Raw genomic sequence first — 25,699 nt, 5'->3', positions numbered from 1 at the left:
CAGGTTTTACTATGCAACTGTCAAATTCAGTACAGAAATTGTATAATAATAATAATAATAATGCATTCTTAACAAAGGAAAACAGCAAAATTCTGCAAACGATTCAATGACCTGTTAGAAAAATGCATAGTTGGTAGTAAGAATAGCAATTTAGCCTAAAAAGAACATTACAATGTATGTATTGATGTTTTGAGTTCAAATTAGTCCTGTCCTTGAAAGAGTTCACAGAAGAACAAGCAGATTCATTCCTGATCTCAAAAGAATGTTGGACACAGACGGATTAAATTACATTTTCGTTTGTTAATTGAATGCAATGCACAGAGTTCTGACAAAGTGAACTCAGGGGGCTGCTTCAGGCTCAGCCAATAAATGGCTCCCTAATTGTAATTAAGAGCAGGTGCATTTATAATGGAACAGAAGACGCACTTTCATTAGCGGTCTGGCACAAAATACCAAGCCATATTGGCAAAACTGACTCGGTGGGATCCTTCAGGAAAAGGCTGGATGAGATGATGGGGTTGATTAGCTGCTAGCAAGCCAGCTGGGTCATACGCCCTGCTGTAGCTATGAAACTTTCTGCAATATAACCAAGTATATATATATATATATATATATATATATATATATATATATATATATATTAATGGAAAATAACCTTTCGAACATGATCTTGATTTCTGTATCTTTTTTTTTCCATTCAAGAGAGAGGGTGATCTGTCCCATTCATTCCCTGAGGATTTTATGTATATATATTTTTATTTCTGGAAGTTCGGAGTAGGACAAATTCAGATAACTGGGCTGTGTAATTCTGTGTCACAAAATGTGCTTACTTTACTGCACCTGTAGAATAACACTGTGGAAGTAATACACACACATCCATATCACCCATCCAAATGAATTTCATCCTGCTTATGTCGATTTATGTAAATACTTTATTATTTTTGCCTCTATCTCTTGGTAATAATAAAAAAAAAAAAAACGAAAAAACGAGATCATGGTCATGCTAACGTGAACAGCGCGACAGCAATGCTCAGAGTTTAGCAAGTGAGCAGGCCGTGTCCTCCATGCGCTGTGTGAGGGCGTGTGTGTGTAGTTGTTCCCCCCCCTCTATCGTCACGTCCTCGGCAGCAACCAGCTGTTGTGTCCGGCAGTCTCACCCAGTCCAGCAAAACGTCCTTCCTCTCAGTCCAGTCCGACACCCTGGGGTCCCGCCTCATCTGCGCCAGTACTGTAACGAAGAGCAGAACGGTGCCGACATACTCCAGTCGTTTCAGAAACACACAAGAGACACGAAACAAACCAAAAAGGAGTGAACGCAGACAATGAGGGAGAAATGGCAGACCGACGGCCTCACCTGCGCAAACTTGTGTATCTGTTCCACCACCGCGGCGAACAGCGCTCCCACACTCTCGTCGATCAGGCTCTGCATGTAGTGCACGGCCTCTTCGTCGGACAGGTCCAGTCGGAACTTGTCCTGAACCTGAAGGGGAGGGAAGAGAAGAGCCAGCAAGTCAAGACGGGATTGGCCCAGCAGACAGACAAAGCTAGAGCACAAGAGAGAAAAACAGACACACACACACACACACAGATTTCTATGGATCTTTTCACAGTGAGAGCAGCCCTTTCACTCAGACTGTAGATCAGCATCTTAAGGTCGAGTTATCACTGTGTCCCTCCTCCCCTCCCTTCATCTTTTCATCAAGTATCCCTTTCTAAAACCCAGTCGCATCCCCATTAACTCAGTCCATTTTTACAGGCAACACCTTCCCTGGACTCATTACAGAGCCATCAGAGTTGGTATTGTTCAGTAGTTCAATGAAGAAACTACACATTGTTTTCAGTAACTGTTACATCACACAATTATACAAATGTCACAAATGAGAGAAATAAAACACACTTAATAGTGAAGGCATCACACACATTTCAGAACGAGTCCCAGCAGGATTGTGACTGGTTTCTAGTTTTATAACCCTGTGGGGAACTGAGCATGGTGGAACTATAAACCACCCAATGCATCCTCCTTCACTCTCCACCTCCCTAACAAGGCAACAGACATATAAAAGCAGTAAAATAACTTTGCATCTGAGCGGTACTGGAGAACATCACAGACCTTTTTAACTGTCTTGTCAGGTTCCAGAGCGATGTCAGGGATGTTGGCATCAACCATCAGAGAGAAGAGATTGAGTATGAGGTTAGAATACCTGCGGGAGAGAGAGAGAGAACGGGAAGGAGAAAGGAAAGAGAGGGAGAGATGAAGAGCGATTATTATGTACAATCCTGAAGTTGAGGTCAGTGTTCCCAGAGCTCCCTGTACTACACAATGCGAGTGTCTGTGTGTGTCTGAAGGTGTGCGCATACCTGCGCAGGTGGAGGAAGGCAGTGTAGCACTGTTTCCTGAACTCCTGGTACTGCTCGCTTTGCATGCCGCCCATGCCCTCCACCATCTCCTTACTGAGCTTCATGGGGGGTGGCAGCGGCTTGGGGTCCCGCCCCAGGATGTACCCGAAATCGATGTGGAACAGCTTCCCTAGGGGGGCGAGAGAGAGAGGGAGTTCGTAGGATGAAAAGCTCTGGTTTTCACAGTGTTTTCATGAATACTAAATGAAGAATATACATGAACATAAAAGAAAGGGAGTAAGGATGGGTGTTACAGGGGTGTACAAGCTGGACAGTGACTGACCTGTCTTGGTGAGCAGCAGGTTGTCCAGGTGCCTGTCCCCCACTCCCAGGATGTAGGTGATGACACAGTACCCAGCTGGGGGAGAGAAACAGCACATCAGCAGGACTGTAGTGAAGAGCGCACTTAAAGCACAGAGGACACGCCGAATACAAGCATTGCATTGCATACAAGCAAGTTAGTCATATATTTATTAATTTGATTAATGATCACACTAAACAGTAAATGGAGCCATCAATGGCCTGTAGACTATTCTAACCCAAATGAGGTATCGACTTTTAAGGGACTTTTTTTCCCAGCCATTGGTAAATGTGGATGACAGGTTAAAGCCCTGCACTGGATCTCTGAGAGAGATCAGGTGCTGGGACAGAAGCCCGAGCCCGACCCAGATAGACTTACCACAGCTCTTGACATAAGTGTCCATGACCTCTGCACTGATGCCGTATGGCCCTTTGTCACTCGGCGCGTGCTTTCGGAAAAAATTCTGCAGAGCAACCAGGATAGAAAGGGTTAAACTGGAGCGTGCAAGTCTAGACCGGCAGACAGTGAAGTGGGGAACATGATGAGATGACAAGACTGAGGCGGTGGAGGGGAGGTTAACACTTCGATTCAGACAGGTTCTGAGGGGATGAGAGAAGGAGAGAGTACTGCACATTGTTGGCAGGGGAGTCAAGTGACAGTGACAGAGCCAACAATAACAGCTTGACCAGACAGACAGATGGCAGACAGACAGCAGGACAGACAGGTCAATGGATAGAAGACAATCATAACAACCTTCATTTTATAAAGTAAACAACTACTGACTCCACAGTCCAACAGACTTAGAGACACAGGAAGTCCTCATACCTGGATACTGCCCTCAGTGGCAAGAACCTCCGCGACGGGGACTGATTGAATGAACTGCATGAAACCTGAAGGACAGGAGCGGAGTGAGAAGGTTTACACATGGAATACGCACAGCACTCACTGCCTCAATGTGTGTGTGTGTCTCTCTCTCTCACCATGCTTGGTGCTGGTGGCCAACACTTTATATGGTGTCAGCTTTAGGTCCAGGTTCTCCTTTCTCAGCAGCTGCAACAGAGAAGGACAGATTTGATGCTCAGAGGAATACAGGATCTTGTAGTGAAAGAGTCAGTCAGCAGCAGGCTGTCCCAGGCTCACCTTGTCCATGAGTGAGATGATCTGCAGAATGAGCTGGTCTTGCCTCAGATCATCTCCGTGCTTGAAGATGACGGGATAGTGCCCTCCGTCCTCCGTCTTGAAAATCAGCTTTGCGGGCATTAGGGCACTCTGTGCACAGATGAGCAGGCAGTAGTGAAAATACATGTCAGAAATCAATGAGTCTGGAATCACAGAAACATACACCGATCACCCATAACATTATGACCACTGACAGGTGAAGTGAATAACACTGATAATCTCGTTATGGCTAGATGTCTGGGTCAGAGCATCTCCAAAACTGCAGCTCTTGTGGGGTGTTCCTGGTCTGCAGTGGTCAGTACCTATCAAAAGTGGTCCAAGAAAGGAAAAGCGGTGAACCGGCAGCAAGGTCATGGGCGGCCAAGGCTTATCGATGCACGTGGGGAGTGAAGGCTGGCCCGTGTGGTCCGATCCAACAGACGAGCTACTATAGCTCAAATTGCTGAAAAAGTTAATGCTGGTTCTGATAGAAAGGTGTCAGAACACACAGTGCATCGCAGTTTGTTGCGTATGGGGCTGCGTAGCCACAGACTAGTCAGGGTGCCCATGCTGACCCCTGTCCACTGCCGAAAGCACCTACAATGGGCACATGAGCATCAGAAGTGGACCATGGAGCAATGGAAGAAGGTGGCCTGGTCTGATGAATCATGAGTTCAGGGTGTTGACTTGGCCTCCAAATTCCCCAGATCTCAATCCTATCGAACATCTGTGGGATGTGCTGGACAAACAAGTCCGATCCATGGAGGCCCCACCTCGCAACTTACAGGTCTTAAAGGATCTGCTGTTAACGTCTTTGTGCCAGATACCACAGCACACCTTCAGAGGTCTAGTGGAGTCCATGCCTCGACGGGTCAGGGCTGTTTTGGCAGCAAAAGGGGGACCTACACAATATTAGGCAGGTGGTCATAATGTTATTGCTGATCGGTGTATATAAGAATGACAGAGATGAAGAAAGGGGAAGGTGGGGGTGGGGGCTGTATCTGAACCTCGTAGTCAGGGTTAATAGCAGCAGCCTGGCATCCAGTTTTGGCGATAACAGAGAGGGAGACAGAGTGAGAGCGCACCTTAAAGAGCGTGGCATTGTCCGGGATGATCCCACGGATGCGGACCCCTGGCTCCAGGGGCAGGGGGATGGGCTCGATCTCAGACAGGTTCACCTTCTCGTTGTCTGCCAACAGGGCCTGCAGCCTCTCAGTCTGAAACACAGGCATCACGGACAATGATTTAAACCAGAGATACCAACATTAGCTTGGGCAAACAAATGATCCCAGGTATCACTGGCTGAAGAGGCTGTACATACATTCACAATACATTTCAGTGTTATGGTATTTGGCTGCTGTTTTTCTTGTTGTTTTTTGTTATCATTTATTTTTCTTCATTTTCTGGTAACCTGTATTGAACAACCTTAGAGTGCATTTTATGAAGACTGTATATATACAGACACTGAGAAATTAGTTTACTCTTAACAAGCCTGACAGTTTCAGTATGTCAGAGATGACGGTATGTTGTGAGGTGTTGGTCTCTCACCTTCTTTTTTCGGTTGCCACTCTCTCTCTGCACGGCCTTCATCAATTGAACCAGACGGTCCACAAACGTCTGCTGGGCGGCCAGGAGAGACCGCATCACTCGAACACACTTATCACCCTGAGAGAGAGAGAGAGAATGAATGAGCAGGAAACATTGGATACCAACAGCCAAATGGACAACTCTTTGCATGGTTTAAATAGCTTCTTCCTGTTTATCAAATAATATGCTGTTTTTGATGCATATGAAGCAGATGCAAATTCTTCGTTTCATACTGCAACAGTGCTGTCAACACCAGCTTCGTGCTTGAACATCTACAGCACCTATCTGACACAAACACTAGGGAGGGCTGACCTTCAGCAGCGCCTGGCTGAAGCGCCGCATCACGTTCAAGTACATGTCATGGGTCTTGGGGTCTCTCTGTTGCGTGTCCTGGTCCTCACACTCCACGATCACATACCTGAGAGGATGCACACACAGTCAGCACGCAACACGCATATGTGAGTGTGTGAATATACGCTAAGGTGGCGTGGTGCTCTCACCAGTACAGGTAGTTGGCCAACATGGAGTTCTTGCAGGCTCGGGAGATGAGGAAGGTACACAGATCCTGCTGTAGGAGACAACACTGTGGATATAATACTGAATCTAACAGGCACTGCATCAGACGCACTGCCTCTATAGGACAAATATGAAGTAGCGTACATTCAAAATGTAAAATGCCCGTCCCTCAGACTTACCTCCAGGTTTTCGCTATCTGTGGCCTCCTTCCCTTTCTGGGGGGGTGCGCTGGGGGGAACTGTGGGGCCAGATGCCGGGCCCGACAGGATCTGGGAGCTGACAGACAGAGAAACACAATATTCTCTTCTCAGTGTTGTGAGGGACCCCACTCTCTCCCTGGCTGCACTGGCTCTCATTTCCACCCTCTCTCTTCATCGCTCTCACACCCGACCCCCCAGGCCCTCTCTCCCTCTCACCTGTCAAGGTCAGCCAGCGCTGCGCTCTCCCCCAGCCCCCCCTGGCTGTCCCTCTTGCTCCCAGGCTCCAGGCCGCTGCGGATGTCGCCGAAGTTCTCGTACTTCAGGGCCTGGACTAGCTGGAGGAGGTACATCAGCAAGTCCTGACAGAGAAGGCCACACACAGGCAGCATCACTGAAAGCTTTCCCACACACGTACAGTCACGCAAACAAGACAGCGTGTGGTACAGCGGTAGCGTGTAGTGCACTATCAGTGTACGGCTCTGACCTCGTCGTCCGCCTGCTGCAACCTGGCCACAGCGTATCTGCGCACAGTGGGGTTGGTGAACTGGGAGGACAGCAGCTCCAGAGAGTCCTCCACATCCATGGGTCGCCACTTCCCCAGCAGCTCCAACGCCTGTTTGGCCTCCTGTGGCAGAGCCCAGTTCACACACTTCAGGAACTTCGTCAGGGCCTGGACAGGGACAAGGAAGCTCAGACTGAGCAATTTGCACAGAGGAAACCATTCTCTACTGATGAGCTTTCCATTTTGAGAAGTTAAGGTTTGATTGTTTGGAAGGAAGTCATCTGTTCTTCCTAGGACACATACAGTGAGGGAAAAAAGTATTTGATCGCCTGCTTATTTTGTACGTTTTCCCACTGACAAAGAAATGATCAGTCTATAATTTTAATGGTAGGTGTATTTAACAGTGAGAGACAGAATAACAACAAAAAAATCCAGAAAAACGCATTTCAAAAAAGTTATAAATTGATTTGCATGTTAATGAGGGAAATAAGTATTTGATCCCCTATCAATCAGCAAGATTTCTGGCTCCCAGGTGTCTTTTATACAGGTAACGAGCTGAGATTAGGAGCACTCTCTTAAAGGGAGTGCTCCTAATCTCAGCTCGTTACCTGTATAAAAGACACCTGTCCACAGAAGCAATCAATCAATCAGATTCCAAACTCTCCACCATGGCCAAGACCAAAGAGCTGTCCAAGGATGTCAGGGACAAGATTGTAGACCTACACAAGGCTGGAATGGGCTACAAGACCATCGCCAAGCAGCTTGGTGAGAAGGTGACCACAGTTGGTGCGATTATTCGCAAATGGAAGAAACACAAAATAACTGTCAGTCTCCCTCAGTCTGGGGCTCCATGCAAGATCTCACCTTGTGGAGTTTCAATGATCATGAGAACGGTGAGGAATCAGCCCAGAACTACACGGGAGGATCTTGTTAATGATCTCAAGGCAGCTGGGACCATAGTCACCAAGAAAACAATTGGTAACACACTACGCCGTGAAGGACTGAAATCCTGCAGCGCCTGCAAGGTCCCCCTGCTCAAGAAAGCACATGTACAGGCCTGTCTGAAGTTTGCCAATGAACATCTGAATGATTCAGAGGAGAACTAGGTGAAAGTGTTGTGGTCAGATGAGACCAAAATCGAGCTCTTTGGCATCAACTCAACTCGCCGTGTTTGGAGGAGGAGGAATGACCCCAAGAACACCATCCCCACCGTCAAACATGGAGGTGGAAACATTATGCTTTGGGGGTGTTTTTCTGCTAAGGGGACAGGACAACTGCACCGCATCAAAGGGACGATGGACGGGGCCATGTACCGTCAAATCTCGGGTGAGAACCTCCTTCCCTCAGCCAGGGCATTGAAAATGGGTCGTGGATGGGTATTCCAGCATGACAATGACCCAAAACACACAGCCAAGGCAACAAAGGAGTAGCTCAAGAAGAAGCACATTAAGGTCCTGGAGTGGCCTAGCCCGTCTCCAGACCTTAATCCCATAGAAAATCTGTGGAGGGAGCTGAAGGTTCGAGTTGCCAAACGAAACCTTAATGACTTGGAGAGGATCTGCAAAGAGGAGTGGGACAAAATCCCTCCTGAGATGTGTGCAAACCTGGTGGCCAACTACAAGAAATGTCTGACCTCTGTGATTGCCAACAAGGGTTTTGCCACCAAGTACTAAGTCGAAGGGGTCAAATACTTATTTCCCTCATTAACATGCAAATAAATTTATAACTTTTTTGAAATGCATTTTTCTGGATTTTTTTCTGTTTTATTCTGTCTCTCACTGTTAAAATACACCTACCATTAAAATTATAGACTGATCATTTCTTTGTCAGTGGGCAAACGTACAAAATCAGCAGGGGATCAAATACTTTTTTCCCTCACTGTACATTCTCAATAACATCATGATAGAGAAGCAATGCATTTCTGTATATCACCAAAATAATAGAAGTGTAGGCAGTAGTAAGAGAGACATTGTCCCCAGGTCCTGACCTTCTCCTGGGTGGTGAGATAGTAGCGGAACTTCCAGACCAGGTCCTGCTCCTCAGAGCTCAGCTGCTTGGTGGGGGGGTAGCTGACGATGATCTGTAACCACAAACAAGCTGTCAGTGGGGAATATGGACACATATTCCACACACACACACACACGTTCAGTAGTAGTTAAAATATAAATACTTATCACAAACTCTATATATTTTGTATGTGCTGTATATTGTTTACTTTAAAGTATTACATAATTAATCTTATGTTGGGATAAGGAAACTGAAAATGACACAAAGAGAATTTTAAATGCAGATTACACACACACACACACACAAACACACACTCAAGACTACAGAGAGAGAGGAGGCTCACATTGAGCTGGTCGCGGGTCGCAGCGTTAGGCTTCAGGTCATGGTCACTGGGGCCGCTGCGCAGACTGCGGGCGAGCTTGTGGTGCTTACTCTCGACCAAGTTCTCCTGTTGGTAGAAACGCAAAGAGGGTAAGGGTGAGAGAGAGGGAGAGGTTCGGTGTCTCAGTCCTATGTGTGCGAATACTGTGAGAGACTCCGTATGTAGGAGGCCAGGATGCCACACCGACACTAACAATACAGACTCACCAAAAGCAAGAAACCACTCTTGCTGTCTTTGATTTCAACCATTTCTAATCCTGCACGGGACTAAAGCCAAAAAGAAAAAGAATGAAAGGAGGGACGAAAAAAAAAGACAGAACAAAGCAAAGAAAGTGAATAAAAAAAATAGAACCAGAAAGAGATAGAGCTATGGTTCTCAACCATAGTCCTGACGGGCCCCCGTGTCATCTGTTTTTGGTTCTTGCCGAGCTCTCCTAATACGTAAATCAATCATTAAGTAATCAATTTCAACTGTTTAACACCTGACAATCATTATAAAGGTCAAATTTTAATTCAGTCAAGTATTCAATCTAATAATTTTACAGCTCAGTTGGGACAATAAAATAGAAGACACAGGAATACCTCCAGGAGCAGGTTTGAGACCCCCAGAAATAGAGGACCCAGGCAGGAAACAGACTCACCATGGACATCTGTGGGTCAGGCACTTTGACAATGTCAGAGCTGGTGAGGAGAGGGGCAGCCTCGTCGCCATCCTGTCAGGAGGGAACCCATGAGTGTGACTGAGCCATGACATGTAACACCCAACCACTAACACACACAGAAACTACATCAACATTTAAAAAACACACAAATAAAACAACTCACAATAATAATTAATTACATCCAATCATGCACTTATAAATAAACAGACTCACACAGTGAGCTGTAATTCTCGTGAATACTGTATAGCTGGAGAGTGTATGCAGTCCGACAGACTTAATCTAAAATACATGCACTTCCAATAAAAACCCTTTCCAATTATCAAATTTTCCTCCAGGCTATATTTATCAAAGTAGGCATGAGGCACTTGACTGAAAGGCAAACAAACTCAGTTGCAATATAACTAATGGTACAGGTTTAATAACATCTTTGTTTTACATAAAAAGTGGTTTTAGCCGTTAATTAGAATCATGTGTTGCACATTATTATGACACAACGTTGAATCAATGTACTTAAAGAGACTTATGGGTGAGATTTCTCTGAGGATGTTGAATGGCTTGAAGCTTGTTAGCTTATATGTGTAATTTTTTAATAATGGTTATCTTTATGTAGAACTAGCTTTGGATATGGGATTTCCTTCGTGCAGCAGGTCGCCTTAATGAAACTGAATATGTCACACAGTACTAACATGCCATTATGAAACTGTTCCCCAAACACAACCCCTCTCCTGCCCCGCGGTGAGTGACCTCTGACCTTCTCATAATAGACGATGCTATACTCTCTTTCTCCGCTCTTCACCCGGGGAAACTCCACCATCAGGTACATGAAGTTGGAGCTCCTCTTCTCACTCTAGGGGAGAGATGGCAGAGTTGGACCAATATATTAAATATCTTCATTAACAAAAACTCTAAAATCCAACATAGTTCACACTTAAACATCAAAGTGCATTGCGAGACAGAAACACCTGAGCAATAATAATTATACTAATGCTACTTATACATCATATAAGAAAAACATTTGGACATCAATATTATCCAGTAGAGTTTTGCTGCTAAAATAAAAGTAATCCACTTGAAGCAAAGTTTCGGTTGAGCTGAGCTGACAGGTGTTTGAAGAAATGCAGAGGGAGAGACTTGCAAACTGCAGCTTGAAATAATGTTACTTAACTCACTGCTTAGAAGTCACTTTTTAGTTTCTTTTCATTATGTTCAAAGAACTAAACTGTTGCTTGTTGTTAAGATCCGTGCATCTGTCTGATTTTTTATGTTATTATTATTATTATTATTCTGTCATTCATATGGGCATTGTGGCAACTTATATGCAGTATTGTTGACCAGAACTGAAAAAAATGCTCTTTGACTCTTTAAGGAACAATCAAGTCACCGAGTGAGACTCTGAGAGCTTTAAAATGATACAAACTACCACATGAATAAGATGAGCCAAATAACACAGCCCCAGAACCAGGCAGAATGGACACAGGGCAGACAGACAGTAAGGCAGGCAGGAGCGTCACCTCATTGATCATTTCAATCTCTCTGAAGGTAAGGCGGTCCAGCCAGTCCACCTTCACCATGTGACCTTGTCGGTGCGCCTTCGTCAGCTGGAGAGAGAGAGAGAGAGAGAAGGGAATTAAGTAGTGGCGACAAGAGAAAGATTTTGGGGTGGAGGACAGAGAAAAGACAGGAAGAGAGAGACGAGGAGAGAAAGAGAGTTGAGGGAGTGTCAAGGAAATGGTTTGGAAGAGAATACATCAGGGAGCAGGAGGGGGAGAAGGCGCAGAAGGCAGAGGAAGAAAGACGATGTATTGGACTGGAGCTGTGGCCCAACTGTCCCGGGAGCTGCAGGATCCCAGTTTTCACTCTGCCATGCGGCACAGCCATACAGCACACTAGCACATGGCAGTGTCCCCTGTGTTTACCTCATGCTGGCGGCTCTCAACTGCAGTCTGTGGTCCATAAGGAAGGGTATCACATATCGCTCCACTCACACTACTGAAGAGGAATGACTGAGTCGGCACTTGACTAGAATAAAATGAAGTGGACAAAAACACAGGATTCCACTGGACTGGATGGATCTAGATTTGAATGGAGCTGATGAAACGGGCCTTCATTTTTCTGGCTGATTTGCACTGGACTGGACTTCCAGGTTCCCCTTATATTCCCCTCGGTACAGGGTTATAGGTCCTCACTCTCCTCCCATTCAGGCTAACAAACATGCAGACACACTCACCCATAAGCACATACACACACACACAGGCTGGGCTTCAAATCAAAACTTGCACTCTCCTCGCCACTGCCCACACAATTCTCCCATCATGTGCTGGTCAGGATACTTGCATAAGCAATTCAGCATCAAATGCCTTCACTCCACTGGAAACAGTCCTGAACTCCAGCACTAAGGAAATACAGGAATGTCTCGTGCAGTATATCATTCGGGGTAGAAGAGGTGCAGGCACGCCTGAGGACAGGGGACAGGGGACAACCCTAGAGGACAGCGGCTGGCCACAGATGCTTTCTGTGGGAAGGTTAGTGCTGTCAGTTTCAGACACACACACACTCCATCCACACCAGCTTATAGACAGTCCATGCACAGCAGAGGAGGATGTCTGTCTATAGGCCTCCCCTACTCTTACTCACATCACTGAGTACTTCCAGGTCAGGGCCCTGTGAGGAGAGAGGGCAGTCAGCGTCCAGGGTGTCACTGCCTCAGACAGAGAAGAGTACAGCTTCTTGCCTTGCAATGGCATGCTTCTTAGCTAATCCTTATTTACCTTTCCTTCACATTTTCATAATTTTGCAAACCTGGAAAAGGCAAAAACCCTCACCTTAGCCAGTCGCCCCATCTGGTCTTCTGCCAGGCTGCTGCTGGTGCGACCGGGGGTCGTGGTGGGGTCAGAGCCATCCCCCTCTACCCCAGGCCACACCTTCAGATCATGCATCCCCTGGCGAAACATCCTAGGTGACGGGGAAAACACTGTTTACATACTATCAAACATCAGATTACCTATAGATTAATAGTGCTATAACAAAGCACTACTTTACTAAAGACTTTACAGACTTTTTAATCCTGCTGTGCGTTGAGTGTACAGCGGCAGTTTTGGTCAGTGGATGCAGTGTGTTGAGTGTACAGCGGCAGTGTTGGTCAGTGGATGCAGTGTGTTGAGTGTACAGCGGCAGTGTTGGTCAGTGGATGAAGAGTGTTGAGTGTACAGCGGCAGTCTTGGTCAGTGGATGCAGTGTGTTGAGTGCACAGCGGCAGTGTTGGTCAGTGGATGCAGTGTGTTGAGTCTACAGTGGCAGTGTTGGTCAGTGGATGAAGAGTGTTGAGTGTACAGCGGCAGTGTTGGTCAGTGGCTGCAGTATGTTGAGTGTACAGGGGCAGTGTTGGTCAGTGGATGGAGAGTGTTGAGTGTACAGTGGCAGTATTGGTCAGTGGATGCAGTGTTTTGAGTGTACAGCGGCAGTGTTGGTCAGTGGCTGCAGTATGTTGAGTGTACAGGGGCAGTGTTGGTCAGTGGATGCAGTGTGTTGAGTGTACAGTGGCGGTATTGGTCAGTGGCTGCAGTATGTTGAGTGTACAGGGGCAGTGTTGGTCAGTGGATGGAGAGTGTTGAGTGTACAGTGGCAGTATTGGTCAGTGGATGCAGTGTTTTGAGTGTACAGCGGCAGTGTTGGTCAGTGGCTGCAGTATGTTGAGTGTACAGGGGCAGTGTTGGTCAGTGGATGGAGAGTGTTGAGTGTACAGTGGCAGTATTGGTCAGTGGATGCAGTGTGTTGAGTGTACAGCGGCAGTGTTGGTCAGTGGCTGCAGTATGTTGAGTGTACAGGGGCAGTGTTGGTCAGTGGATGCAGTGTGTTGAGTGTACAGTGGCAGTATTGGTCAGTGGCTGCAGTATGTTGAGTGTACAGGGGCAGTGTTGGTCAGTGGATGGAGAGTGTTGAGTGTACAGCGGCAGTGTTGGTCAGTGGCTGCAGTGTGTTGAGTGTACAGCGGCAGTGTTGGTCAGTGGATGCAGTGTGTTGAGTGTACAGGGGCAGTGTTGGTCAGTGGATGGAGAGTGTTGAGTGTACAGCGGCAGTGTTGGTCAGTGGCTGCAGTGTGTTGAGTGTACAGCGGCAGTGTTGGTCAGTGGATGCAGTGTGTTGAGTGTACAGGGGCAGTGTTGGTCAGTGGATGAAGAGTGTTGAGTGTACAGCGGCAGTGTTGGTCAGTGGCTGCAGTATGTTGAGTGTACAGGGGCAGTGTTGGTCAGTGGATGCAGTGTGTTGAGAGAGACTCTTACCCATACTTGCCAAACAGTGTAACAGTAGTGCCCCCCACAGGTACAGCCCGGCCCGGCCCATACACGTCCCACACGGTCAGAGCCACCTGTGCGCTCTGGGGCAGGTCAGGGTACTTCACTGGCAGCCGCAGCCACTCATTCCAGCTGCATCAGCATACAAGAGACAATATAAATGTAACATGGAGGACACAAAGGGATGGATGCAAACATATGTTAGCACAGTCTTAGATTTCATAAAAAAACTTCACTTCATTCAGAGACACTGAATCAGCAAACTCCCCATCTAATTCAATTACAGGTTGTAAATAAGTTCCAGAATATCTACACCACTGCCCAAAAACCTCAACAGTCCCAGAATGTCCCTCCTCCATGCTGTACTCACTTCCAGCGCGTGCTAAAGGCCTTGTAGGCAGTGCGGACGGGCAGTGCCAGTGGCTTTCCCTCTGCGAACACCTGGCAGGTGACATAAAGATCAGAGCAGCTCTCCTGGTACAGCCCTGAGAAACGCAGCATGGGGTCCTGTAACAGCGCCTTGTAGCTCTTCTGCTCCCGCTTCCCTTCCAGACTGCCTCTGTGGGACAGAGAACCCGGGGTTTATACTGCCACACTGTTGAAAAGACTATACACAGCGGGGTTAATAGTGGCACACTGCTGAAGCACTGTACACCCTGGAATTAATACTGACACACTGCTGAAACACTGTGCACATAAACTAAGGCATTTTTAATTTTTTGGGGCAGCTAAGAAGCCTTGATTTAATTTATGCCCGGTTTACATTCTAATGTGCCTTCCCTGCTTCTTTCGATGTCATTTTAAAATGTCAGTATACATACTTTGCTGTAGTTACAGTATTTCATTCTGCGCAACTTGCATTAGGTTTATGCTGTATCTTATTTTCTAAGACTAGTTGGTTTAGGCTACCAGTCATAAAAAATAAAAAATACAAATAATTATATAGCTGTCTTGCTGAATGTGAATTGATCACAGATAACAGATACTGTGCTTTGATCATTACAATCTTCTCTCAAAAGTTTAATTCCTTTCATTGTGGCTTGCTCCTCTTGTCACCTGATTGTCGTTTTTTGTTTATATTATGATTATCATTATTATCTACAGAAATGTCAATAAACACAAGAGGGACACATTTACCACAAAACATGTTTAACCTAGTTTTTACAGTTGATAATTTCCCGTTGCAAATTGTGACTGAACACATGCTGCATCTTTATATAATCTGGATCTTTGGACACATCTTTAAATTACTGCTTTTTCATCAATCGTGTCTGGTTTACATACAGAGACTGGTATGCACCGTCTGTCCATAACATCATGAGCACCTCGGGACCAGTCATGGGATATTATTATGCGGACGGAAAAAACAACCCCTTCGCCAGCTGCACGCACAACTGGGAGAGGCACATACATAGGTCTCGTTGTTGTAGCGCAGATGTCCGCAGTTCTGCGCAGATCTGCAGAATCCCACCGATCCTATTGGTGGAGCCGCGCAGGACAGCGGCAATCTGCGCTGCAACACCGAGAACAGTGTTGTGGACACATCCGAGCTGTCCCCCTTCTCAAAATCAGTTTCCACTTCCAGGACTCACTGCGCTTTTATTACATTTCATGGCAATGGCAATTCAGTTTATAAAAGAAGTTAAAGCTTAAAAAAACGCAATGCAAGTAATCAACATCAATCCCCAATAAATACATCAACAACACGATATTACATTTTCAGCTGTACGTTGATGTCCATGTCGCAGCTGTACACATAGTTAAACTTGTCCGTTTCCGACATTGTTGGTTTTATCCTCAATCTTCAATAATACTGTAACAATCACTGGGGCCGTTAACGGTCTCCGAAAGACACCGACACCGGCAGCTAGGCCTCGGCTGCACAGACAGCGGGCAGCCGGCTTGCAGTCCCGACACCACCGTCCCAGCCAGGCCCACCGGACAGTCGACTACTCGGGTGTGTGCGGTACCGCCGCTGCGCCCCGTGTCATCGAGCAGCCCGGTTCACAGGCGACGGCTCGGCGCGGCTCCGCTCATCCTGCTCTCTCCAGTCCGGGGAAACTACAAACCGGAAACATAACAACGGCTTACAGGCAAAGGTAATCGCTGCCGAGCACACTGCGTACTGCAAAGCATGAGATCGATCCACACGCTCTGGGATCGTTTAGTATGGCCTGTGCCGAGTTACAGCTCCCAGCTTGCTTATCCCCGTGATTGGCTGAGCGAGAGAATATGGGCGGGCAGACTTAGTCAGCATGGGGCTCATTTGGAAAAAGACTTATATGATGGTATTGTTTGATGATCTACTTAGTTATCGTTCTGTTTTTGTATTCTTATATTCGAAAACAATGTATTCGGTTTAAGGGTGTGTAAGTCTTTGTATATGTAAATAATAATATTATCATAATCATCATAACTAAGCATTCTGGACTCTAATCAGTTACAGTGATGTGACAGGTTAGGGCTATTGTGAAAATCTCTCTATAAAAACTTCTTACATAATTATCTGTTCCCACAACCAAAGTACGACCTCTACATAATACGATTAGAGCACTAACGGATTAGCAGAAGATATAACCTCATCATAACCATTTGTATGCATTTGAGCCACATAGGGGCAGTATAATCACAGCTGTGAAGCCACCACTGTCAAGAAATGTTGATCTGTGGTTTTCTTTTGGAGAACTAGTGATAACACAAACACTGTGGTGTTGGTATTGTATTTGTGCAGTTCAGTTCTTTTTAAAATGATTGTACAGTTTTTCATATGTAACATGGAATACAATTTAAAATCTGTTCTGCTCAGGAGCCCAGGAGGAGGCTGTATGTTTGGTGTCATATCTGTCCTTCCTCCTGCCCACATGCATTTTGATCCTCATTGATTTAAATTGTGTGAATCTGCTGGTAGTCTCAGTTTCTGCTTGGTATGCCTTATTCTCAGTTCTGTTATCTTGGTGGACTGTGGAGTGGATGGCAGTGATATTTGGACAAAGGTAATGAATACATCTGTAAAACAATAATTTCTAGTATAACTGTGTATTTATTGGTTCCTGAACTGGAGTCTAGAGATAACTGGGGACTGGAATACATTTCACCCTCAAAAAGGATGTCAGATCAACACTACCACAATACTTATGGAAATCTTGTGACGTTCAGTATTTAAGTAACAAAATTAATATTATTTTTTTGTTTGTTTAAATGTACTGATAACCAATCGGTAAGGAATAAGCCATGGTTGGGGATTGGGTCTGTACATTATGTGTGTGTTGCAGAGACCTCTACCCTGGGACCTCATGGACTGTGAAGTATGAGCCATGTCCGAGACTGGTGTTAGGTAAAAATTTGTCTGGGACAGGTAAACAGTTGAGAGATGTGTCTGGTCCCATACACCTGCTGGAGCTGCCTGAGAGATCAGAGCCGCACATCAAAGCCACGCCGCTCCCTCTACAATAACACCAGGCTGTCTCCCTGTCTCACAGGCTGTGTCTCTATCCCTGCCTCGCTCAGGTCGTCCGTTTCATCTCGACTTCCTCCTCTTGTCAGAGTAAATGCCTTGTTTAATCGGCTCGTATGTGTCTGCCCTTTGAGGGAACCTGAGAGGACGACTGTATAGGAGTGGTGTGGGGGGGTGAGTCTCTCTCAGAGGGGGTGACTGTTGACACACAGGCTGCAGGTCTGCACTGGCCCTGTGCTTTGGCTCCAGTTACACAGAGAGAGATTCCCAGGACTGGAAACTGCAGATAATCTGCTCCAGAGCCACTATATCCTCTCCAGTGTTGCATTAACAGTCTATGGAATTGCTAAAATGAAATAGCTATTTTTGAGATTAAGTAGACTATGTTTTATTTTTGTTTTACTCTCTTTGTTTAAAATGTTCCATTTGTTTCATATATTTGAATTTGGTTTCCAATATATCCTCTTTGATTGATTGATTGATTGATTGATTTGCATTGTTTTCCATTCTAAGGTATTAACGCCACACAAAATGGTGCTGAAAACATTCTTAAAGTTCTGGAGTGGCAATAATCTAGATCTATAATTAAAGGGTTTAAAGGGTGTCTTCAAATAAGTATCATATGGTAAAGTTAAGATGTGAAGGAAAATCCTCCGAGCTATTTTGCTAGAAGAAATAAAAAGTAGATGATCTGAAATCTATCTATCTATCTATCTATCTATCTATCTATAAGTATATGCATATCTATCAACTGAAAGAGAAAAATAAACTTTACATTGAAATCGGCACAAGATATTTAATAATATAATTGAATAGGTGTTTGAAAACAAGACGAATTAATTAATGGTGTTAATAAAAACCCTACGAGTAAATGATCGTATTAGTATTATTTAATTATATATATATATATATATATATATATATATATATATATATATATATATATATATATTAGTTAAGAGAAAAAATATTGTACACTCAGAAATTCTGTCCACTCCAGATGTGACCTGCATATTGGCGAAGGTACAATAATGAACACATTGGGGATACTACTACTACTAATAATAATAATAATACTAATAATAATAATAACATTATTATTATTATTATTATTATTATTATTATTATTATTATTATTATTATTATTATTATTATTATTATACATTTAAAACTAGATATGTTTTACACAATACAAGAGACTACCTCAGACTCAGCTTTGAGTGCAGAGCTGGCTGATGGTTTGGTCTCCGGCTCCAGCGTATCTATTATTATTATTATTATTATTATTATTATTAGTAGTAGTAGTAGTAGTAGTAGTAGTAGTAGTAGTAGTAGTAGTAATATTGAATATGTTTACTCCACTCCACATTCCACTGGATTCAGACCCCGAAAACATCTGGACGGAGCGGGTAAACCACGGTGTTTCCCCCACCGCAAGAGCTCGCTCCTCTTGAACACCCATTAAGCCTAATAAAATAACAGTAATAAGACGTAAACCTGAATGCACGCACTCGTTGATACGCAGACATATGGTTAATTAAATAATGTGTTCTTTTTATTTGCAGCCTATTACTGCTGCTGCTACCAACAACAACAGCAATAATCATCATTATAAACCACAATGATACCATACTCTAATGGTAAAATGTCAGCACGTCGATTTAAGTTCGGCTTTGGAATAGTGTTCATGTAAACCACGTGTATTATACATGTCCAGAATAATGCTTTCGGTGACACACGGGGGAACCCGCCTCTGCCTGCTGCTCAGCTCTAATGAGTGCGGAGTCTGGGACCGGGACAGTGACTGGCATGGGAGAGGATGGAGGCAGACTGCACTGGACCAGCTTCATACTCGCAGACAGGACGAGATGCGGCTGATGGATGGGAGAATGACTTCATTATGATGATTATGATGATTATGTGTGTTGTTATTATTGTTGTACTAATTATGTAAGTATCATAATAAAAACACTGGAATAGTTTGAAGAAATTGGAAATGGATTGTCTGTCTGATGAGCAATTATATATAGGCTATAAGCAACAAGTTGTATAATTATGAGTTGGATACAGAAATGTAAGTTAAGAATGCACTTTTCGTTCAGGAGACTTTGCAAATTTGATGATGATGATAATACTACTAATAATAATTAGTTAATTACGAATTCTGTAAATCAAATAATAGCATTGTGTTGAAGGCTAGCAGCGGGTTTTAACATTATTTACACAGTTTAAACACACTCTCCAATAAAATGATATACATACATACATACATACATACATACATATGATAACGTCGTGCACAATACAAAATAGCACGTGTTGGCTTTAACAAAATTAAGGCTTAATATTATTTAATTTAAACTTGTATTTCCAGTGTTGTAGTTCGTGTTCGAAAATGTTGGGGGGGACATAGGCTACCTTCAAGCACTACTACTACTGCTACAATTATTATTATTATTATTATTATTATTATTATTATTATTATTATTATTATTATTTTTGTTATTATTATTATTATTATTATTATTATTAGTAGTAGTAGTAGTAGTAGTAGTAGTAGTAGTAGTAGTAGTAGTATTTGTATTAGTATTAGTATTTTTGATGTGAAGCAGTGGAGAAATTAGATATAAGATATAAGGTGATATAATATGGTCATGGTATGTGCTGAATTTAAATCCCAAATATTCGTTTGCAGCAGTTAAAATGAGATATGCCGAATATGCAGTTAAACTAAGAAAATGTGCAATTTACGAAAACCAAATGATAATTGTATAAAATTAGCATGTGGTTTGTGGAGAAAGCTTAGAAACTTAGAAAATAAATCAATACTATGACGTCATTTCATTCTCTGTACTTTCTAACATTTTAATTCGTGAAAGAAACTGCCATTAGCAAAAATGGCTAAGTGATGTTGACATTTATTTTAATGACGATAACACCTCTTACACCGTTCACGTTTTGTAAGTTATTTTACAATACCCAACGTCTTAATAAAGGTTGCTATTGCAAACTACTGCTACCACTTTTGCAGTTTTCCTATGGGCTACTCAGAATCAAAATGAGTATCAAATAATGACAGTTAGTAGCCTGTGCTGTGTGCAGACTTCCATGTAGCTATGTTATACTAATCTTCACCATCAGTGTATTAAAAAAAAGCTAAACTAATCAAACAACAAGCATTGACCCAATTTGGTGGTCAATCTGGAACAATAATTATGTGTTAAAATATAATAATGACAGTACAATGTATTATTTTTGGGAATTCGTTTTAAATGTGAACTCCCTATTATAGCTGTTTGTTTCAACAATAATCGTATTGCTGTGTGAACACTGCATTGTCTTGCATTTACCAACTGTAGCGTTAGCATACGTGCCTATATATGTGTTTTCTTAAGAAACCCCTTCTGGCAGTGTATTAGAAAAATGCGTGTCATTGTTAGATGAATGCCTAGCACACAGATACGTTGACGATGATGTATGTATGTATGTATGATGATGATGATTGTATTTAAAAAGCAGACAAACAAAATGCATAGTCAAACACTAGATTGTTGTGAATATGGATGTACAATTTGATTTGATAGGCTTTTTATCTAAAGTAGTTTATTTTCAATACATTAACTACATAATACACATAAATACATAGAAAAATGGATAGCGACATACATACACACATACATACATACATAACGGAATATTCTTATGCAGCATTCATTGAATTACTTTGAAGACTGTGAGTTGCAGTCCTATAATGCCGACCACACCATCAACTGATTTTAAATCGTTTAATGAAAAGCCCAGCTCAAAAGGATACATTGAGAGATAACACAGTGTGTTGTTGGGGTGCGGGGCCATGGGCCTGCATCTGCCCCCCATCCTCGATCTCCCCTTCAGCAGCCCGCAGGTCCCTCCGAAGCATGAATGAAATGACTTGCCCTTACTCTGGGTCTGATTGGCGGTCGAGGGAGATGGGGGCACACCCCCTTTGTAAGGAGGCGGTTTTGCTATTGCCACACTCTCACCATTTCACTATTGCCCCTGGCAGTGAGCGACGTGCCCGGGCGCAGGTATAAAGCTCGCATCGCGGCGCTGTCCTCCTGGCACTTGTTGCTGCAGCTGCACGCCTGAAGAGCAGAGCTGCGTCCCAGTCACCGCGGGCTGCCTGTGGAGATTATGAACTCCATTGACTCCCAAGCCCACCACAGCTCTCCAGCAGCGAGCCCGCACCAGCCTCACCCCAAAAGCGCCCAGGAAGCCCCGGAGATGGCCGTGTACTGTGACAACTTCAGCATGTACCACCAGCAGAGCCTGCACAGCACCCAGAGACCCGGCGGATACGGACTGGGGGAATATGCGCCTTCTTCCAACCCGTACTTGTGGCTTAACGGGCCCGGGGTGAACTCCTCTACCTCCTACCTCCACGGGAACAACTCTGCGTCTTTCATGCCGCCTTCTTACGGATCCCAGCGACAGTTCCTGCCCAACTCATCCGGCTTCGGGGGGGCAGATCTGGGCTGGCTGTCCATAGCGAGCCAGGAGGAGCTGCTGAAGCTTGTGCGACCCCCTTACTCGTACTCTGCCCTCATCGCCATGGCCATCCAGAACGCCCCGGAGAAGAAGCTCACTCTCAGCCAGATCTACCAGTACGTGGCCGACAACTTCCCCTTTTACAAGAAGAGCAAAGCGGGCTGGCAGAACTCCATCCGACACAACCTGTCCTTGAACGACTGCTTCAAGAAGGTGCCCCGGGACGAGGACGACCCCGGTGAGTCACTTTCGGCCCCAGTCTACACAGCTGGATAGATTAAAACAGCTGGATAGATTGCGCTCAACTGCTGTTTAAGGATTAACTTTCTTTTGCACAAACAATGTATTTTAATTAACCACAGAAAGCTTAATAACAACAACAACAACAACAATAATAATAATAATAATAATAATAATAATAATAATAATAATAATAATAATAATAAAACAGGAAATTTGAGTTGCTTTAGGGATGATGTTTACGTTACATATGCGTTGGGTAAAGGAGGCTTAAAATAGTCTATATATACTGGTATTTTTCTATGCGTTATTGTCTTCATGGGAGGTTGTTCTGATTTAGTCTGTGCTAACTTAGGAGGGGAACAGGGTTGATTTAATTGTGATGAGTGTGAGTTACTGAATTTTGTCAAATATAGTAAGTTATTTCTTGCTGTCAACACTCCTTCGTGTGTCATTGCGTTTAGTGAATGCATATTCTATTTTATTTTTTTGCACTCCTCCATATAAATAATATTACAGACAATATCAGAAAAAAAAGCACATAACTATCTTAGTATATCATCATTAGCACCACCGTTGTCTGCACTTAGCACCCACATTAATAATTAAAGACTTGTAGCCTTCTCTATTTTATAGTTATTTTACTGTTATTTTAATTAGTTGTGTTTAGTTGTGAGTAGGCCACTTTACTGCTTTCGTTTAATTTCCCAACATCATAAATACATAAATAAATAAATGTGTATTGGAGCTCAATGTAAAACAGTGTTCAAATGAATTGACGAAACTCTTTATTTTTGCCACTCGACAGGAAAGGGAAACTATTGGACCTTGGACCCCAACTGTGAAAAGATGTTTGACAACGGAAATTTCCGCAGGAAAAGGAAGCGCCGCTCCGATTCCAGCACCGGGAGCTCGGGAAACCCCAAAGCCGAAGACGGCCGAGCAAACCCGCCCGTGAAGTCATCCGACAGCCCGCCGATCATGGAGCCCTCCTCCCCAGAGCTGGACACGGCCGCCGAGGACCACAAGAGCGTCTCTCCCCCCGGGCTGTCCTCGGCGCCCTGCTTCAACAGCTTCTTCAGCAGCATGTCGGCCCTGGGCTCCGGCCCCGGGAACAGACAGAGCTCCCTGGGGCTGGTCAGCGAACTGTCCAGCAGGAACATCACGGCCCTGAGCCCCTATCCGTCCAGCTCGCCGCAGGACAGCGCGGGTGCGGAGCTCTCCGACAGTTTGCATCTCAACCGCAGCGTCTACTACAACTCTTTCAGTGGCGGCCAGAGTAACCAGTTCAACGGACATTTCTACAACAGTTTCAGCGTGAACAGCTTGATATACCCCAGGGAGGGCACTGAGGTCTAGGGCAGCTGCGCCAGCAGTGGACAGTTTACAGACCCTCCAGGTACAGACACAGGACACAGTGTGGAGAGAGACTGGGCTCGCATCACACCACTCGCATTGTCAGCAGACACTTGGAAGAGGAAACAGAGCCCATTATTAACTTGCCTAATGAGAAAGTGCCTGGGTGGTCCCCAGCCTCAGTACATACTTTACGCCAAATCCTCGTTTTCTCATTAACCCTTACAGAGCTGCATGGAAAGAGTGCCTCACTGCTTCTTATGGTGAAGCAGTATTTTTTTAAATATGTTTCCCATGTTGTAATATTGCGAACTGCAACCAGGATCCAATGCAGTAGAATAACCTACAAAATACCTCATTGGGACTGGTGCAGTATTTGTTTATTGGAAACAAATTGAATTGGGCTATAGATTGCGCAGATTGTGTTGTGGACTAAGTCTTCCTGGTATTCTTGTAGGTCCAGTGGATCATGTATGTGGTTCCCAATCGTGGTCCTGGAGATCCAGTGTCCTGCTGGTTTCTGATACACCCTCAATGAACTAAAACTTAATTTAACTAATGATGTGCTTCATTTGCGTTTTAAAATTCAAATTAGTCAAAGTTGAAGAATTTGGGAACCTAATATACTTTTGTATTCAACTTGATGTCTCCAGTGGTTTAACATTTTTAATAAGCTCTGATTAGGCCAATTATATAGTTCAAATTAGGAATTTAAATACCAAAAACCAGCAGGACATTGGGTCTCAGGGACCAGGATTGGGATCCACTGCTACATGCCCAGGTCAAGTGAAGGTAAACAGACCGGAGTATATAGTGCACAGCCTATACTCCTCCACACGACAAGTGCCTTTTAAAACACAAGCACATGGACAAATAATATTGAAAAATACTAATGCTGCACATATACAAGCACCGTGCACCTGCCAAAGAAAACAAGCGATGTAATTTGTCTTCCTGACATTTGTGTAATTCAGAAAATGTCTCATTCTACAATATATATTTTACATCTATTTTTAGTTTGCTACTCATGTAAATATATATTTTGTATGTTATATTTTTGTAAATTATGACTTTAAATTTGTACTATTTATATAAACTGTAAAGTGGTGTACAAATGTAATGATTTTGTGGTTTAGTCTTTTTTTATAGAGTTTGTTTTCTATAAGTTAAAATATATTTGTAATTAAAACGAATGCTGGTAATAAAGAGAGAACACATGACGTGTGTTGATTTGCAGTGTGTGTTTGCGCTCTGTGCGGAAGAATGCGCAGAACTTGACCTAAAGCGCCGCACAGTGAAAAGGAAGCGATTGATCTGAGGGCGATTGATTTCATCTGGCACCGCAATGAAACAGGATTTACTGTGGCTGACGTTTTGACAGCTTTAAGAAACTTGAACGAGCAGTATGTGTTTGATATCCTTTAAGATGAAGTCTCTTTTGTCCTAGCCAAAATAAACCACAGCTGAGGTGTTCCAACTAATTGAAGAGCGCAACGCATGTCAAAAGTGTGTGTTATGCGTGTATGTGTGTGTGTGTGTGTGTGTGAGAGAGAGAGAGAGAGAGAGAGAGAGAGAGAGAGAGAGAGAGAGAGGGGTGGGGGATGTGTATAAAATTGAACGATGTGATGATGAATAAATCAACATCCTATACAGGAGAGTCATCCCATTTATTCATATGTCAAGTGAAAATATTCTGATAGTCTTTCTGAGTGCATTTTTTATAAACGAATATCATAAAAACAACCCGTGACTGAGTGTGTTAAGATCATCCCATTTTGGATTCCTAATATTTTCGTGTGTGGAATAATTAAGAGAAACACAGGCATAGTCGAAATAGAGAGACCCATCACAGACAAAAGCTAAACTGAACAGTAGTTTGTTTAACACATATTCAGAGTACAATTTCAACATATTCGCTTTAGCGGAGTACTATTCTATTTCTCGTATAATTCCTGTATCAAAACTACCAGAACCTAAATAAGTGAAAAGGTCAGAATGAGAGTATAGGGTTATTACATAAATGAAAAGTACAAAGCAACATCTCTTTCGATGTATATCACAGTTACTATCAATATGACGATTGTATAGAAAACTAAAATGTGAATACATCTCATTTTGC

General features: G+C 43.9%; 2 protein-coding genes across 6 annotated transcripts; one reads left to right on the top strand and one right to left on the bottom strand.

Annotated features, from left to right (window-relative positions):
- Positions 1 to 737: 737 nt before the first annotated feature.
- Positions 738 to 16,090, bottom strand: pik3c3 (phosphatidylinositol 3-kinase, catalytic subunit type 3). Of its 5 annotated transcripts, none has more exons than XM_066719859.1 (27): positions 15,719 to 16,090; positions 14,374 to 14,562; positions 13,992 to 14,135; positions 12,534 to 12,663; positions 12,346 to 12,372; positions 11,223 to 11,309; positions 10,463 to 10,558; positions 9,691 to 9,762; positions 9,257 to 9,316; positions 9,012 to 9,116; positions 8,649 to 8,741; positions 6,644 to 6,829; positions 6,376 to 6,518; positions 6,139 to 6,235; positions 5,944 to 6,011; positions 5,756 to 5,861; positions 5,405 to 5,521; positions 4,942 to 5,073; positions 3,839 to 3,967; positions 3,679 to 3,748; positions 3,524 to 3,588; positions 3,077 to 3,161; positions 2,681 to 2,755; positions 2,359 to 2,527; positions 2,111 to 2,201; positions 1,355 to 1,480; positions 738 to 1,228 (listed from the first exon to the last, which is right to left on the bottom strand). In XM_066719859.1, exons 1-27 carry the CDS (start codon positions 15,784 to 15,786, stop codon positions 1,214 to 1,216), a joined length of 2,745 nt encoding a protein of 914 aa, XP_066575956.1. In that variant the 5' UTR covers positions 15,787 to 16,090; the 3' UTR covers positions 738 to 1,213. The 5 variants fall into 5 exon arrangements, with proteins under 5 accessions (XP_066575956.1, XP_066575957.1, XP_066575959.1 ...); XM_066719860.1 differs by having other exon boundaries at positions 5,944 to 6,008; XM_066719862.1 differs by lacking the exon at positions 9,257 to 9,316 and having other exon boundaries at positions 15,719 to 16,089.
- Positions 16,091 to 21,501: 5,411 nt separating this feature from the next.
- Positions 21,502 to 24,800, top strand: foxi2 (forkhead box I2). The gene is made up of 2 exons (XM_066719858.1): positions 21,502 to 22,222; positions 23,033 to 24,800. The coding sequence occupies exons 1-2, from the start codon at positions 21,631 to 21,633 to the stop codon at positions 23,581 to 23,583; spliced, it is 1,143 nt and encodes a 380-aa protein (XP_066575955.1). The 5' UTR covers positions 21,502 to 21,630; the 3' UTR covers positions 23,584 to 24,800.
- Positions 24,801 to 25,699: the final 899 nt, after the last annotated feature.

The sequence above is a fragment of the Amia ocellicauda genome, chromosome 13, assembly GCF_036373705.1.
Source record: "Amia ocellicauda isolate fAmiCal2 chromosome 13, fAmiCal2.hap1, whole genome shotgun sequence".
Classification (NCBI taxonomy): Eukaryota; Metazoa; Chordata; class Actinopteri; order Amiiformes; family Amiidae; genus Amia; species Amia ocellicauda.
Note: the sequence above shows the minus strand (reverse complement) of the source record. Positions and strands in the feature narration are given on the sequence as shown.

Bases quoted from the DNA above. Each gene is read 5' to 3' on its own strand.
- pik3c3 (XM_066719859.1), bottom strand. From the start codon at position 15,786: ATGTCGGAAACGGACAAGTTTAACTATGTGTACAGCTGCGACATGGAC. The intron at 14,136-14,373 runs GTGAGTACAGCA...ATGCTGATGCAG, and splicing joins GCCTTTAGCACGCGCTGGAA to CTGGAATGAGTGGCTGCGGC. The intron at 12,373-12,533 runs GTGAGGGTTTTT...CTCTCCTCACAG, and splicing joins AGATGGGGCGACTGGCTAAG to GGCCCTGACCTGGAAGTACT.
- foxi2 (XM_066719858.1), top strand. From the start codon at position 21,631: ATGAACTCCATTGACTCCCAAGCCCACCACAGCTCTCCAGCAGCGAGC. The intron at 22,223-23,032 runs GTGAGTCACTTT...GCCACTCGACAG, and splicing joins CCGGGACGAGGACGACCCCG to GAAAGGGAAACTATTGGACC.